General features: G+C 41.0%; 2 protein-coding genes across 6 annotated transcripts in view; one reads left to right on the forward strand and one right to left on the reverse strand.

Moving 5' to 3' along the window:
- Positions 1-3,749, reverse strand: part of NUDCD2 (NudC domain containing 2) — a 20,877-nt gene extending 17,128 nt beyond the window's left edge. For both annotated transcript variants that reach the window (XM_080627404.1, XM_080627403.1), the window contains exon 1: positions 3,614-3,749. The gene's annotated coding sequence lies outside the window, so the exon portion shown is untranslated. The remainder of the gene's footprint in view (positions 1-3,613) is intronic.
- A 366-nt stretch (positions 3,750-4,115) lies between these two features.
- Positions 4,116-15,660, forward strand: MAT2B (methionine adenosyltransferase 2 non-catalytic beta subunit). Of its 4 annotated transcripts, XR_013957819.1 has the most exons (9): positions 4,116-4,280; positions 7,446-7,640; positions 8,506-8,620; positions 8,923-9,075; positions 11,882-12,075; positions 13,016-13,129; positions 14,095-14,291; positions 14,699-14,725; positions 14,812-15,660. XR_013957819.1 is itself a non-coding variant. In XM_080627400.1 (8 exons), exons 1-7 carry the CDS (start codon positions 4,218-4,220, stop codon positions 14,263-14,265), a joined length of 1,005 nt encoding a protein of 334 aa, XP_080483526.1. In that variant the 5' UTR covers positions 4,116-4,217; the 3' UTR covers positions 14,266-14,291; positions 14,699-15,660. The 4 variants fall into 4 exon arrangements, 3 of the variants coding, with proteins under 3 accessions (XP_080483526.1, XP_080483527.1, XP_080483525.1); XM_080627400.1 differs by having other exon boundaries at positions 14,699-15,660; XM_080627401.1 differs by lacking the exon at positions 14,699-14,725.
- Positions 15,661-16,238: the final 578 nt, after the last annotated feature.

The following is a 16,238-nucleotide window of genomic DNA, read 5'->3' on the forward strand; positions in this document are numbered from 1 at the left end:
AGTGTAATTGACTTAATGTTCTTTGTTCTAGTCTTAAATCTTTGTAACAAAGCCTAGTGTCAGTCTTGGCTGAAAGACTGCGTATTCTGCAATCCTACAGAAATTTAGTGCAACTGTACAATACATACAACCTGCAGTTCCCTTATCCACTCCTTTCCTGTGAGTTGTTCCTAACACACAAGTAAGTACTCGCGCTCAAGTGAAATGTGGAACTCTGTCTTCTAATACCTTGCACATGGGTGCTGCAGAGAGGCAGTACACAAAGCTTGATGCATTGGAGATACTACCATTTATACTGATATTATGGGCTTACAAAAGACTGATAGTTTGTGGGAAATGAGGTACCAAAAACATGTATTAAGTCCAGGGAAAGAAATTAGTAGGTTTTGTTTGTTATTGTCATCTTTCTGTGTGTGCTGGATTACTTGAGCAAGGATGAGGATTAACTTAAGGTCTTGAATTGAGAAATACTTAGTGTTCAATTTAGCAGCTTGCCTGAAGTGTTGAAAGGCGTCTTTTAGTAAGGTCTCTGAAAGAATTTAATACTGGAATTTTCTCTCCTTGTGGAGAAAAATATGGAAGTTCTTTTGTCTGAAAGATGAGATGGAGTAAAAGAAAATTGTAGAGTAAACGTGCATTAGTCTGGCTCACTGGATGAGGACACAGTTGTATCAGAAACCCTGATGTCACATGCTGGTTGGTGGATGTGAAATGAGCAGTTGGTTAAACCAAACTGCCTGGTGAGCCAAGGAGGTGGGAAGGGACACATCTGTGAACAACTGAAAATGCAGTATGTGATACTCCACAGCTCCTACAGTGTTCTCACACGATGGCATTATTTCATGCATGGCTGCTGGAGTTGGGCACTTCCTGTGCTGTTCTACTTACATGGGGAGTTTTGAGGCAAAAATCTGTTTATAAATCAGAATGCTGAAGTCTGGAAAAGCCTTCATGCCAAAAAGTGAGACATCCTTAGTTCAATAGAATTTTAAGAATGTAAATGAGACTTTTATTTCAAGAGAGATGAGGGCAAGTGAATGTTAACCGAATCTTCCACAAAACTCAAAACATGGCAATGGGTAAAGTACGTTGTTATTTTTTTTTTTAACTGAACCTTGATTATTTCTGTTTGAAATGTCCTGCATTAAGTTAGCAAGAGTTTGGCAGAGGGTGAAAGAATATGGAGTGAAGCAAAATACTGCATATATCACAAGAATATGCTTTATGATGACTACATGTTTTCATACAGCCTTCATTAAAACCTTCAATCTTAATTGGCAGTGCCATTTTAATTCCTTTTTAAGCTGCTGAGAGCATGCTTATATTGATAAGAGTAGGTCACTCCAACAAATAATTATGTTAGCCATACAGCAATGTCAGGTTCTGGTTTAGCTTTAAAAGATATCTAAACAATATAGAGCAGACTGGGGGGAAATCTAAAGAGTGGAAGAGGAGATCTTGAGTGCTTTGTCTCAACTTGAAGTGGTTTACCAGTTTCATGCAGATATAGAATACCTGTTAAAAACTGAAACCTTGATACCGGTACCTCACCTGAGGTACTCACTGCAGGAATCAACTACTTGCATTTTGTGGAACATACTTTTTAATTTTAATTTAAAAGACACTAATTTAGCAAGAAATTATTTCTGTCTTGCTGCACTGCAGCAAGGTCTGGGTTGCAGTGAGTTTAAATGGGAGAGTTGAACTCCTCAACCCAGCTGACCTAATGCAAGCCCTCCTCCTGTTTCCTGTAAAAGGGAAACTGCACAAGACTCTGTGCTGCTGCTCTGAATAAATTTGATGCACACAATGGCTGCACTCGCTCATGCTGGTGGTTATAAAGTACAGATTTAAGTCCCTATGGAGCTACTTAAATGGTACCACTGGGAATCGACCAAAAGCTTAGCAGGACTCAGAGCCACACGTGATGTAGGGCTTGGATTAGCATTTTGGTTTCAAAGGTCAGTTAAGTCACTGCTGCTTTTCAGTCCATGTGCTCTCTGCAGGCAAAGCAGACAAAGGGACGAGTGCACAGTAGAACTGCAGTAACTTCCTAGGCTCATAATTCCATCTGTAGTTTGGGGCAATGCCTGAAACGCCGGTGGAAATGGAGCAGGTAAGGCTATGGATCTTTGCATTAAATGATTGCTGCTGTACTTTGATTACAGAACATGGGGGAAACAAGACAGGAGCAGAGGACTGTACTTTAGTCTCTGCAAATTGCAGTCTGAAATGTTAGTAAGTGCAGGGCCTGGTGCATTTAGTCACCCTGTGGTGCATTATGCTTAAATAACTGATATTGACTATAATACAATTTCTATATATTCTGTGCAATCACAGTGTTTCACAAAGTGAATATAGTGCAAAAGACATTGGAAGTGTAATTCAATGTAAATGAGGAAAAACTAGACTACATTGTTATGAAGATAACATATTGCACCCAGTTTTTGTAACTGTTAGACTGCTGCCAACAATGTGAAGGTGTTTTACAGGCCAGCTCATGGCTCTTGCCGGAGACCCCGGTGTTGAGCTTTCCCTGCTCTCCCCTTGCTCTAAGCGTGGACAGCAAAGTTCCTGGTTCCACACTGTGAGGGTGAGACAAAGGTACAGCCCCGGCTGTTACCTCGGGGCTGCCCTGCGGTTCCCTCAGGCTTTGCAGGTTCCTCTTCTGAATCTCAAGTAATTCCTTAAGTGAGGAAATTACTAGTATTTTTTAAGAGTTCCAAGGTTAATGAAGGGGAATTAAATGTCCATGGTGCATTACAAGGAATATAAGGCATCTGCAGTCCAAGAAGGCAGAAACTGTCTGAAGTTTCTACATGTATGCTTCATGTCTTTGTACATGTCAGTCCTTTCTCATAGGTAAAGGTCATTTACAGTATGGTTCTATTCAGTTTAGTAGATTATCTAATTTCTCTTTAACTTCGTGTTAATTGCTGTAATATTGGCTGCTTTTCTCCCTTGAATGCCACTTAAATACTGCTTTAAGTCAAGCTGAAATTAATTCCTTAGGTAAAGACCTCAGTGTGAGCCTAGCTAAACTAAGGCTTGGCCACCAGTTCTTTAAGCTTGTTCAAAACAATATGGAGTAAAGGGTCTTTGCCTTTGTTTGGAGCGGAAATATAACAGTAAAAAGCATAACGAATAGGTTCATGGTTACTTTTTAACCCTGCATGTAAAAAAGTAAACTGTCATAAGTGTAGAATTGCAGGATGAGTAATGCAGGCAGGGACTGCTTTTGCAGAAACAACCCCACCTTCCATGGGACATTTACCAGTCTTTCCTATGAAGCTGTGGATAAAGGCAATTGGAAAATGCATGATATTCTGTCGTTTTGAAAGGAAAATGAAATCGGTTTTATTGTATTAATGGTATCTCTTAGCAACCGGATACGTGAATTAGAAAGTTTTGTTGTATAAACGGCAGGAGCTGATAATTTTATGCAAGTGGAAGCTGACGCTTTGCACGGGCCGAGGTTGTCACGTTAAGGCTGTAACCGAGAAGCGGTTGCTGCAGGAGCTGGGGTCGGAGCCGGTGGCACACAGCTCCTCAGCAAGAGCTGTAGGCGGAGCCCGGGCGCTGCACGCGACACACACACAAACGGGTTGCTCACCAGCTGCTGCGCACTTAGGCCGTGCTGCGAGTCTGTGGGCGCAGACGGACACCCCTTGCTTCCTCTCGCGGGATGAAAGGCAAAGGAGCAACCGCTGCCTGGTCTGTTTAGTTAAGACGTCGAGATGGGTGCCTGCCAGCTGTAGCTGAAGGGTGATGGGCTGTGCCGCTGTGCTGGAGCCCGTTACGAGCTCATGTACATGACCCGGGGCTGCAGGGTCATGGTCAGACGGGGGGCACCGCTGTGCCTCTTCCTCCCGTTTTCAAGCGGGCTCTCCCTACCTGCCCCAGCCCGGGGCTTGTCTCTACATTATCTCTGCAGGAGCGATGCCGCGCTTTGGCTCCCGTAGACTGTAACTCCTGCCCCTACGCTGGGGTTCCGCTGCGCCTTCTGTGGGCTCGGCCGCTTTAAATCCCTGCCAGGGCCCCACCCCTTTGGCGCTCCTCAGCCATTGAGCGCTCGGCGGCGAGAGCGTCCTGTCGCCGCCGCTGTCCAATGAGGGCTCGCCCTGCTGTGCGGCGCACGGCACGTCCGCCCTCCCGCAGCGCCCCGACGAGCAGCAGCAGGAGCAGGCCCCGGGCTGGGCGGGCCCCGCGGCGCCGCCATGGTCGGCCGGGAGAAGGAGCTCAAGATCCGCTTCGCACCGGGCCGCTGCGAGCTGGTGGAGGTGAGCGGCGGGAGCCCGCGGCGCCGTTTTCTCCGGGTGCGCCGCGGCTGTCGGCTCCCGGGCGGGCTGGGCCGCCTCGCACGGACCTCCCTTCGCAGGGCCGCGGGGTGCATCGCCGGACGGGCCTCCCCTGCGGGGCCGGAGGAGGCGCCGCGGCGTGTTGGGGAAGGGCTGTCGCAGCGCGGCTGTGGCTTCTCCAACTGCCCGCGGTGTGCTGGGTGCGAGGGGGGAAGTGCGGCCAGCGGCTCTCGCTGATGGCTGGGCTGTGCCCTTCCGTCGGGGCTGCCGCGAGCTCCGGGATCGGGACGCTCGGTGCCTCATTCCGCCACCGCTGCGTTGCTGCCGTGATGGCTGTTTGGGCGCCGCTCTGCGGCCCTGCCTGGTCCCGCTGCTGGAGCTGTCCGGTGCCCGTGGGCCCGTCCCGTGTGAGGGCCTTTGAGCTGGTGCAGCCGGTGGCAAGGAGCGGCCCTCGGGTGCTCCTGTCCCGTCTGATGCCGCGTCCTCCCGGCCCTCACATCGTGTGCGAACCTGCGTGAGCCCGGCAGCCCCTTCCTTAACATAGGCATTTCTGAGTTAAGCTTTATATGAAGCTTATAAAGTACTTGTATCTTGGTTTTACACCTTGAAATACATCGCATCTTACTATGTTTTTTGATTATACTTTTAATAGCGTCTAAAAATACTTCTATGTCTCCCAAATGCTACTTTTTAATCTTATCTTGGATATTTTTATGTGAATAAGGCTGCTAAGTGCAGTTCTCTTTTATTATATTAATTCCTAGTGAGCAGTGAACATCAGATAGAAATCGTACACTTTATCATAAAGCTTAAAATGGTGCATTTAAGTAGTAGTATTTAAAATTAGTTGTTAAGATAACTTTGTGCACATTTGATGACTCTGGGTATGATTGCTTCATAATTGAGGAGCACATGGAAAAGATCCGTTAGCAGTCTGATAGCAACTTGCATTTAAGGCTACAAAAATTGCAGGCAAAAGGGTGACATTTTAATTCTGGGATGTTTGGGCACACCAAGCCTCCAAGGTCCTTTGGACTCGAAGGTCTGCTACTGCAGTTTCTAGGCAGAAGGCCTGTTGCAGCTCAGTGATATTCTGCAAAGGTGCAAGGCAGCATATAGGGAAAGAGTTAATCTGTGCAGGTTTTGTATTGCCAGAACCTTTACCTGCATTAAAACTGGTGGTTGGTGTTGAATTTATGGGAAACGCCTACTAATAACCTTGTGGAAACAAGGGACTTAGAACAATTAGTCTTGCAGACAAGAACAACAGGATGCAGACAGTACTAAACCTGGTTGTGACTGTTGTATTCAGTTCAGGCTGTGCTGCTCATGTAATATCCTCTTTATGCTGCATAGAATAAACAAACCTTACTGATGCTTAAAAATGCCAGAGCTTACAAATTACACAAGTTTTTGTGTTCATTGCTTCCTACTTAGTAAAGACATTCTGTCACATTTTTAGAGAACTGGGTTTCCTGCCACAAAGCTTTGATATTTCTTCGCTCTAGAAGTGCTGGTAAATCTGCTCTGTGGGGCTCTGTCCAGGCTTTGCAAAGATAAAAAGTACATCAGAACACTGAGTGTTCTTGCTTATGCTTTTCAGAGAACATAGGGAGCCTTAAAAATTATAAATAAACATAATTTGCTTTAGTTTGTTGCCTTAAAGAAGCTGTCAAGATGTCAGTTACTAATCTTCACTCGGTACTTAAGGGAATAAGTCATCCTTCACCTGAAGGTTTAGAATAGAGGAAAATGTGCATGCTGTGCTGGGAACTGTCAGTGCCTTGGCATATGTGCTTATGGAATAAGTTTTTTAACTTTATAGTATAGATTCAGATGAGCTCTTAGGCAGAAGCTCTTCCCTGTGAGGGTGCTGAGGCGCTGGCACAGGGTGCCCAGAGAAGCTGTGGCTGACCCATCCCTGGCAGTGTTCAAGGGCAGGCTGGACTGGACTTGGAGCAACCTGCTCTAGTGGAAGGTGTCCCTGCTTGTGGCAGGGGATTGGAACTGGATGAGCTCTAAGGTCCTTTCTGACACAAAACAGCCTGTGATTCTAGAACTTTAAGGGGGAAAGATGGTAATTTGGAATCAATTTCTGTTACTTCCTGTGCTGCAAGCAAAAAGTTGTCGCAATGGTGAAAATGTAAGAGTGCACAGTAGTGACAGGGCTATTTGAATCACATAGTAGAGACCATTTACAAAGTTACAGTCAGTTATCACAGATGGTTGTTGTGCATAAAGGAGTCAGGAAATCCCAGATGTATGGATTCTGCACACCTGCAGTTTTGGTCTGTACTGGCATGTAACCGTATGCTTTTGGTTTTGTTTATGCTACCTTCAGAAGTAAAGCATAAAAGGAAAATAGGTTGCTCAGACAGACATTAACCTTGGGTTTCCTGTCTTGAAAACTTCATGGTTCAGTGAGTGGTGGAGAGGAAGGAACTTTGTGTGCACTGATGTACACAACAGTCTCGAGTACTGAAATATGCCGGAGCTGAAGAAGCTTTAGGAAGTTGTATAAATGAAAAGTTTAAACTATCAATCACTTTCAAATGCTTTTTGTAAAACTGAGAAGAGAGCTGTATCTTGGGTTTTACTTATTATTAGACTGTTGTGTTAAATGACAGTGAACTACTATTTAATAATAAAATTCAGGTTTTCATTTCTAAGAGTCATTGTAGGTAGGCCCACAGGGAGCTGTATGGTATTGCTGCAGCCTCTAACAGGCACAGTCTGTCCAAAATTACTTGTTGCAGGATGTGGGCCCTAAATGTTGCATATTTTGGGTCTATTTTCTAAAGAATTTATTTCCCTCATTTCAAATTGCACAAAGTTACCAGATTTTGAATGAACTTAAAATTCTGTCTTCATTAGTAGTTTGGTTTGGTTTTCCCTCCTGTTATAGAAGTAAATGAGTTTCCCATTTAAGTTTTTCTTTCACTATCTTCAAAAATATGTTTAAATACTTGACTAGGTACAATCTCCATGCTCCCAGTTGTTTGTGTTCCATGAGACATTCCAAAACATTCATGTGGGGAGGGAAGCTGCTTAATGCAGTAGCTCTGGCTGTAGCCTTGCATACTTTCAAAGAAAACATAGTTATAAATAACAGTAGAAAGAAAACTTTTCCTGTTCTTGTTTCCCTAGGAAGATGTTGATATTCCCAGTAGGCGAGCTCTCATTACTGGTGCTACAGGACTTCTTGGCAGAGCTGTGTTTAAAGAATTCAATGAAAATAATTGGAATGCAGTTGGCTGCGGATACAGGAGAGCTCAGCCCAGATTTGAACAGATAAATCTTCTGGACACTGTTGCAGTTCATGACATTATCCATGATTTTCAGGTAAGTTCCTGGAGCATGAAGTGGATGGTTAGGTTACATTTATACATCTAGTAGTCAATTGATAGTGCTCTTCTGATACTGAGTTTATGTGGCTGTAGTGGAGCAAGGCTCTGGTGAAAGATGTGTGGCTGCCTTTTCTGCCACATCTGAAGATCAGTTTGCTCTGCAGATACAGACAGTTCTAAACTCTGCTGTCATCACCAGAGACAGGTAACAGACAGATATGTTGGCACACTTACGTTTGTGTTTGAAAGAAAAAGATAATCATTAGTTATTGACAGAGTAATATGAAGGAGTTCTCTTGAAGAACACTTGAATACAACAGCAGTAACTCGTTGTCCTGTGTGCAATGCAGGAAGATGTTCAGTTTTTACTGAAAACTGGCTTGCAAGAGGAACCTGAAATGTGTTATGCAGGGTGCCATTCTATAAAATGGCTTTAAATATCTTATTATTGATCTGCTTATGTCAAATAAGCCATGTGGAAATGGCTTATCTAGAAATTTTGAATGCAGTTATGTCTGTGAGAGATACATGTTATTATAATATTTTACATTATTGTACAGAGTTAGAAAGAAAAAAAACCCAGCAACTTCAGTCTTGCTGTAAAATTGAAGGCACTGAAGATCACAGTTGCAAAATTAGTGATCATTTTTTTTGGCATCTAGAAGCAGCATGGTTCAGTTTTACTTCCACGGAAAGCATGCTTCTGAGAGCACCATGCTTACAAATAATTCTGCTGCTTTTCTTACTTCTCACAACTTAGTGAAATGCCTCTCTGCCTGAGGGAGTTCCAGGCTAGAGCTAGGGTACAGCTGCAATCTCTTGACAATGTTTGTTGTTTAAAATTAGTCTTTAATTTCCAGCCTCATGTTATAGTGCACTGTGCTGCTGAGAGAAGACCAGATGTTGTAGAAAATCAACCAGAAGCTGCTTCTCAGCTCAATGTGGCTGCTTCAGGGAACTTAGCAAAAGAGGCAGGTAAGGAGACCATCTAATGTGTTTGGTTTCTTGTTAAAATGCTGCATTTATTTATACAGGGACGTAAATAAGAGTAAGTTATTCCAAGTGCTAATACCACTTTTGAAATCACTGTGCTGTCAACCTGTTTTCTGTAAGAGTAGCATGTGTGTCTGTGTTGAGGATCAGTGAACAGACAAAGCAGCAGGAATGAGTGGGGGTAGAAGATGATGATGAGGTCCTTCAGAGATTTGTTTGAAGGTTTATCAGGATTTCAGACAAGGCATGGATTAAAATAGACCATATAAATATTTTCTTCCTAGCTGGAGTTGGAGCATTTTTGATCTACATTAGTACAGACTACGTGTTTGATGGAACAAGTCCTCCTTATAAAGAGACTGACGTACCAAATCCCCTGAATTTATATGGTAAAACCAAACTGGAGGGTGAAAAGGTAGTCCTGGAAAATAATGAAGGTAAGAATATGCTCACATTTTGAATAGAGGCTTTCTATTTTTATTTAGTTGTATATTAGCTTAGTAGACTCGTAAGTCAGAGGTAAAATTGCAAAACCATGGAAACAAAATTTAGGAAAGAATGTGATCAAGAGACGTTCTGCTTGCTTGGGAAACATTCCTATTGCTTACAGGTCAACTAAAGCTTTATCTCTTACTTGTTCTGATCATCATTCGTGTTACTAGTCTCTGCTGATGGATGTCCACAAGCCTTTTTCTGCTGTGAATCAGTTACTCTCAAGGAAAAATAAAATACATCATCAGTGTATTGTAATGGCACAAGCTTTACCATGCTTTGTATACAGCTGCTGTTACTTAAGGAGATGCATTGCAGTTGTTCTAAATGTACCTTTACTTAAAGGGGAAAATGGACTTGTGATTCAGTAATAATGCAGATAATATTAACGTAGGCCTTTGTTGCAGGCTCTTGGTTTTCTTGCTGATCTCCTGGTTTGCTCTCCTAAGTAAGCCATCAGGCCATCCGTTTTATTTTTACCCACCTACCTCACCATGCACATCAGATTCCTGATTGTAGCACTTTCTAAAGACTTAGTAACGTACTTCTGGGTTTAAGCAGCTAAATATTTATTTATTTGTTATTTAAGTCTTTTGTTAATGAAAATTGGCATTCAAAATATGCAAACATAATTTTAAAACTTCTGCCTTATAAGGAGAAAAAAGCTTGTGACTGATCATGTTCCCTTGCATTTAAAACTCATTTCTTGTCTGAAACAGAGGTTTGGCTGTTTCTTGTTAGTATGCCGACAGTTTCCATTCACAGATTGTAAGGAAACAAGCACTTGTATTTTCTCAAAGAATTTGAAGAAAACAATCTCAGTGCACTTGCAGAAGGGGCTTCTAATGTGTCAGTATTATAACTGTGATTCTCTTCTGCCTAACCATAGAATGGAACAGTTGATAAATTAGTGCGATGGTCTTTCAGTAAGTAAGTATACACTGTGTTGGAAAACGATGGGCCTTAATATAGCTTTGTCATTACTGCTGAGAAATAGACTTTCTAAAAAAAATTTTGATAGGAAAAGTCCTATTTAAGTAAAAATAGAAAGTTGTTCATCCCACGTCTTACTTAAATATCATCTCTGAATTTGACTGTGATGCTGTTTGCTCCCTCTTCTAGATTGGTAATGAAGATAAGACTGCACCATATTCAAGTACGTGTGGCTATCTTGCCAGATCCCAACCCCAACTCAGCACTTCAGTTGCATTTCAAAACCTTTTGAGCATGATCTGTCAGGCAGTAATGGGTTGCAGCAGTGGTATCATTAGCAGAAGGAATTTTGAGATGGTAATGAGCAAGATGCTTGAAAATATGAATTCAACTGTTGATACAAATATAAATATGTTACATGTGTTAAGGCTTCCAACCACTTATTTGCTAATATTGTATAGGTAGAATTCAGTTTATCAGATGCCTATAGTTGCGTTAAGAATTTCCATATCCATTTCTGTTGTATGGTGCAAGAAATCTCCACAAATAATTTGGGGATTTGCATATTTTTTTTTAAATCTATTTTACTTTGGTTAGGAAGGGATGTAAGTTATATTTAGTACTGATGCTTATAAAGCAATAAAGTTTCAGTGGGTCATCAGAACCATTGGTAATGAAGCTAATGCTCTCCAAGTCACAGACAGCTCTCTAGAACTGTGGTTTTGTCTTTCTCAAATACTGAATACTTCTTAAGAGATTAAAAATAAGAGCTTTCAACCAGTATTTAGAGAGAGGAAGAATATATTTGCTGAGCAACCAAACTGTTTTTAGAGCAGCAGGAAATCAGTATCATACTGGGGGTTTTAATTGTATTTGGTTTTCTTATATAGGTACTTCTTCCTGTTTTCTGTGAGAATAATTTGTGTGTTAGCTTTTTCTTTTTTGTCTTTCTAATGGCTATAGCATTTTCCTACAAATCTGTAAGAATTGCAGTGATTTGGTGCCTTCTCCTTCAAACTTCTGGACTGACTTTGTTTTGTTTTGTTTTGTTTTTCTTCAAGCCAAAATATTTGTGTTACTTTTAATGCATTTGTCATAGCCTTCTTGCATTTCCCCTCAGAGAGGCCTTTTGAGTCTTCGTGACTGAGGTAGACTAGTATGATGTATTCCATCATAAAATATCCTTCTCTTTGCACTTGCTTGCTGTTAGTTTAATTTCTCAAATCACTATCTATCTTGAAATTGAATATTGTTCACTACCGTATTGTGTGAACCTGTTCCTTATTTGTCAAGCTGTTAATTTATGCTAAGGTTCATGTCTTTTTTCCCTGTAAATAATATCCTCCTTGATGCAGGCTTCTGCATGCTGAGCAAAAAATTTTTGTCTGTAATTGATACCTGAATATGATGCTTGGTGGGAATTTTTGTTCATGCTCTTACCCAGGGAGGGAGGGGGAGTGCTGCAGTAACTGCATAGCTCAGTTGTTATCTTTGTAATCATTGTTTGTAATAAGTTCTAACCCAAACAGATCTTTTTTCTCTTGTGGTGTTAATAAAAGCTTGTTGGCTTTCTGACAATCAACAGCAGAATTCAAAATAAGTTTGTAGAAACTCAGTGTTTATAAACTGTTTCAGTTGATACAAATTAAAATGATATTCTGAGGACAAATTTATTACTGGCAATTTTTTTGTGATTTGTAGACGCTTAATATCACCAGCATATTTCTTAACACTTCCATAACACTTTTCAGGTTATGCTACAGCATTCATACTCATTCATAGCAATGTTACTACTTTTGAAATATTCTTTCTTTTTAGGTGCTGCAGTACTTAGGATTCCTGTCTTGTATGGAGAGGTGGAAAGGCTGGAGGAAAGTGCTGTGACTGTTATGTTTGATAAAGTGCAGTTCAGTAATAAGTCTGCCAATATGGACCACTGGCAACAAAGATTTCCCACTAACGTCAAGGATGTAGCAAGTGTTTGCAGACAGCTAGCAGAGAAGAGAATGCTGGTAAGACTATAAAGAAACAAGCTTCTTTAAGGTAGAATAGATTTGAGTTCTTGGCTTTGTTTCAGAACAACTGAGAACTGCCCATAACCTGCATTATTCATTGCATTTCTGGAATACCTGGAGGGAAGGAAGAACTAGCTGTAGTCTGCAGTATCCTTCCATGACAGCATGTGGATACTTGAAACAAAAGGGAGGGAAGTGATGGGACAGAACCTTCTGTAAATTGTTATGTGTCTTCTAGTATGCAGGAGAGAAATGCAAATACTGACTTTCTGAAACAGGCCTTTTACAAATTGCCATTTTGGACTAAAAAAAGCCCATGGTGATTGAATGTCATTCTCAAAGATGCCTTTGTTTTTATTGCATTAAGAACACTGAAGTGGCAAAACCAAGCCACTGCACTTAAATACTTGATTGTGTTTATTCATCACAGCATCTTCAGGTTACCATCTTTGCAAGATAACAAAATCACCTTTATTTAGCTTGGTAAAAAATTGACCATGCATATATAGTAAATGTGGTGCAATTGGTTTGTTTGAAAGGACTTGTATATGGTTTGCAGTTTCTCATTCAGAATGTGTGGTGCCTTTTGCATTTGTTTTTGGGTAAGTGACTAGTATAGAAGAGCTGAGTTTCTCCTTCCCAGCTATTTAGCCTTGCTTGGTTGGCTGGCTCGCTCCTTTCCCTTTGGTAATAATTCTGCAGAATATAAGCTGCTTGTGAAAAGTCAGGCCAGATACATGTAACACCAGTACTCGATCTCAGTCCCTAGCCAGGTGTTCTCTGAAAATGCTTGAGACGTTTCTAGAACGTGAGATGTTGTAACATGCCTTTAGGATAGGATTTGCTGGAAGATTGTTCTGCACAACTCTTGCACTGGGATTCATCTGAGGGCTGTCTTGCTGCTGCTTTTCACCTCTGTGTTCTGTTTCTTCTGTAGGACCCATCAATAAGAGGCACATTTCACTGGTCTGGCAATGAACAGATGACGAAGTATGAAATGGCGTGTGCCATTGCAGATGCTTTCAACCTTCCCAGCAGCCACTTGAGACCGGTAAGTGATGTGTTGTTCAGCCTGTAGAATGATGGATGTTTTATGGTATCCAGTAGTGGGTCTTGCTAGCTATACGAAGAAAATTTCTGTCCAGGGAGATTGTGTGAGCATGTCTAGCACAGCGGGTCCATTGCTGATGACCCAGTCAGTCGGTGACCAGTTTGCAGTCTGTAGTATAACGATACTTCTGCAGAACAGTTCCCTTAGGCATGAGTAAGTCCATATTTTTTGTTGAATTTTTATCCTTGAAAAAGCTGACGAATTGACAGAGCATTAACTCAAAGGTAGGAATCTATAAGAACTTGTCAGTGTCCGGATTTGTTTCTGAATACATGCACTTAAGAACTTGAAATCATTTCTGCTTTGCTTAAAATGTCTGTCCTGCAGTTTTATTGACACTTAAAAGTAAGACTGCTCTTAATGACATACTGATAATGTTGTGAGAATAACATGTAAGCAAGATTTTATTTATATTCAAAATGAATTCCAAAGATTCTGAATTAGTGAAGACTGGAACTGAAATGTAGCTTGGAAGATGGAGACAAAAAGAATGAATTATTTCTGTGCAGATCAATTTCTGTTCAGATATATTGATCAAGACATGGCTCTGTCAGCATTTTAGAGAATTTTTAACCTTGTGATTATAGTAATAGGATAAAAATGGCAATAAAATGTAGAAAAATGTAAATAGTGAGCAGTAATCAAGTGAGAGAAACTGACCTTGGGATACTTCAGGTCGTTCTGCCTGATATGTCTTATGTTGAAATAAAATTAACCGTAAAACAAACAAGCAAGTACAAGCACCCCTCCCAAAAACAAGACACAAAACAGCTTGAAAGGAGGAGGGAATGTGCGTGTATAGAAAGCTATGAAGGATAATTTCTAAGTGAGCACATATAAGAATGTTTTCCTGTCATCTCTGATTGCATGTTGGTGTGTTGGGGGTTTTCCTGTTCATTTTTTAGATTACTGATTGTCCAGTTGTGGGTGCTCTCCGTCCGAGGAACGCTCAGCTGGACTGCTCCAAGTTGGAGATGCTGGGGATAGGCCAGAGAACGCCATTTCGAGCAGGGATCAAAGAATCTCTTTGGCCTTTCCTCATTGACAAGAGATGGAGGCAGACAGTCTTCCATTAGTTTGTAACTTTTTTAGTAAAAGGATGGTATGTGGCACTTTTTTAAAAGAAAAAAGCATAGTTTTGTATGAGTGTTCTTAAATTGTGACATTTATGAGTTTTCATTTAATCAGGTAAACAAACGGTCTTGCACTAGTGAAGTTGTTAGCCTAAAAAATGTTCAGTGACAAAAACTGAGCCTATTTGGTGTCCTGGATCTTTCTTTCCATTCATACCAGTCTAAGTTAATATCTGTTCCTGGCAGATTATGGTTCTTGTCAATCAGTCCCATTTGATGCTAAGAATGACTCAGCTCACTTGTAGACTTACTTTTGGCTGAACTATGTGGTTGATGCTTAAGGTCTGTGCCATTGTTGTATATACCATTTCTCTTCATTAAAAGACGTGGTTGGTTACCACCAACAATCTGAGGGTTTTGTTTTTAACTCCTGAAGGTGGCGTTCTTCTGAAGTGAAACTGAAGTAAGAATTGTTCAATGTTCGTTTTGCTTCAGCTCTGATCAAACTGTTTTCTAAAAAAGTGAAACTTTATTTTTGCAATTTTCAAGTGGACTTTCTATGCTTGAACTATTTTCGGAATGTTCTGTAACTTGAATGCCCGCAGCTTCATATTTGTACAGTAAGTTGTATGCATTTGTTTTAATGGTGACATATAAAAGCTAGAATCAGGTGGGAGGGTGGGGAACAAATAGTTTTGACCTGTTCTTTTGGGGGTTGGGGGATTTTTATTTGGGGGGGGATGGGGTTTTTTTTATAAAAGCATGAAAAATCTTCATCTTTCTCTTGTTTTTGTTTTTTGCTGTATTTGGGATTGTTGAAATCGGCGGAAGATGTTTGTTAGCACATGTGGCACGGAGAAGAAAGGTATTTAAGAATTTATAGCACTGCAGCTTCTTTGCACAGACTATCAGATCTTGCACTGATGTAGCTTGTTCTGGAACAACAAAGCATGTATATTGAAGGTTTGCAGCATAATAATGTAACCACATTGTAAGCAAATCTTGAAGTCCAGTCATTAAAGTTGGACTCAGGAGCCAGGTAAAGTGGAGTAAGGTTCGCTTCCTTCTGAAGTTGTAGAATCAGCAATATTCTGAGATGGCCAGGGGATTGATGGTAAAACAAGAAAAAGATGCATGTGGGTGATTGTTTATTTTTCTGAGGTTGACATGAGGGAGAGGGGAAGATGTTCAGCTCAAGTGGGGAAAAAACCCAGGTGAATGACAAAAAATAGACCAACCGAAGCTCTTCTAAAGGTCAGTTTTATGTTCAGTCATTAAATTTCCAATGGCATATGCTAAGAGTTCATAATCCCGATTTGTTTTTAGTCTGAAGTCCTGATATACACATGGTAACCTATCTCCAAAATGACAATAAATATATATTGCCAGCATGAGAAACCGTTGTTGGTTCTTTCTTTATCACAAGGGTTTGTTTCTCTGAATCAGAAATACTTGCAACTCTTCCAATTCTCCTTGAAATCTGTGTGCCCTTTTCGGTCATTCCTGCCCTACCCCCCTTCCCTAATTCAATGACCTATTTCCAGAGTTAGATTAGATTAGATCAGTGTTTCTCTGTCACTGTGCTGCTGCCTTGGGGATGTAATCAATGTACACAGGAGATAAAAATGAGCCTGAAACATCCTGGGCCTCAGTGCCCAATCAGGGAGGTTCTGAGCACATCCTCTCCACTTGAAGGCAGCTCAGGTTTTGTTAAATTTGACAGCATAATATTTTAAAAAATCACAGTAGATTTAAAACTGATACGAAATATTGGAGATCGTGATAAAAGCCACAAAAAAGAGAACAATGCAGGCACCCTGAGGTGGGCAGTTGCCTTGCTGTTTCATTGTGTGGCTTGTTCTTCTTTTTCCTTGGCATACATAATCAAAAGAGAGATTATTTTGTTAAAATTAAGTAGCTAAATAATTCTTTACATGGTTCTTCTGAAAATTTCAGTTCCATTTTAAAAATGTGGG

The sequence above is a fragment of the Psittacula echo genome, assembly GCF_963264785.1.
Source record: "Psittacula echo genome assembly, chromosome: 11".
Taxonomy (NCBI): domain Eukaryota; kingdom Metazoa; phylum Chordata; class Aves; order Psittaciformes; family Psittacidae; genus Psittacula; species Psittacula echo.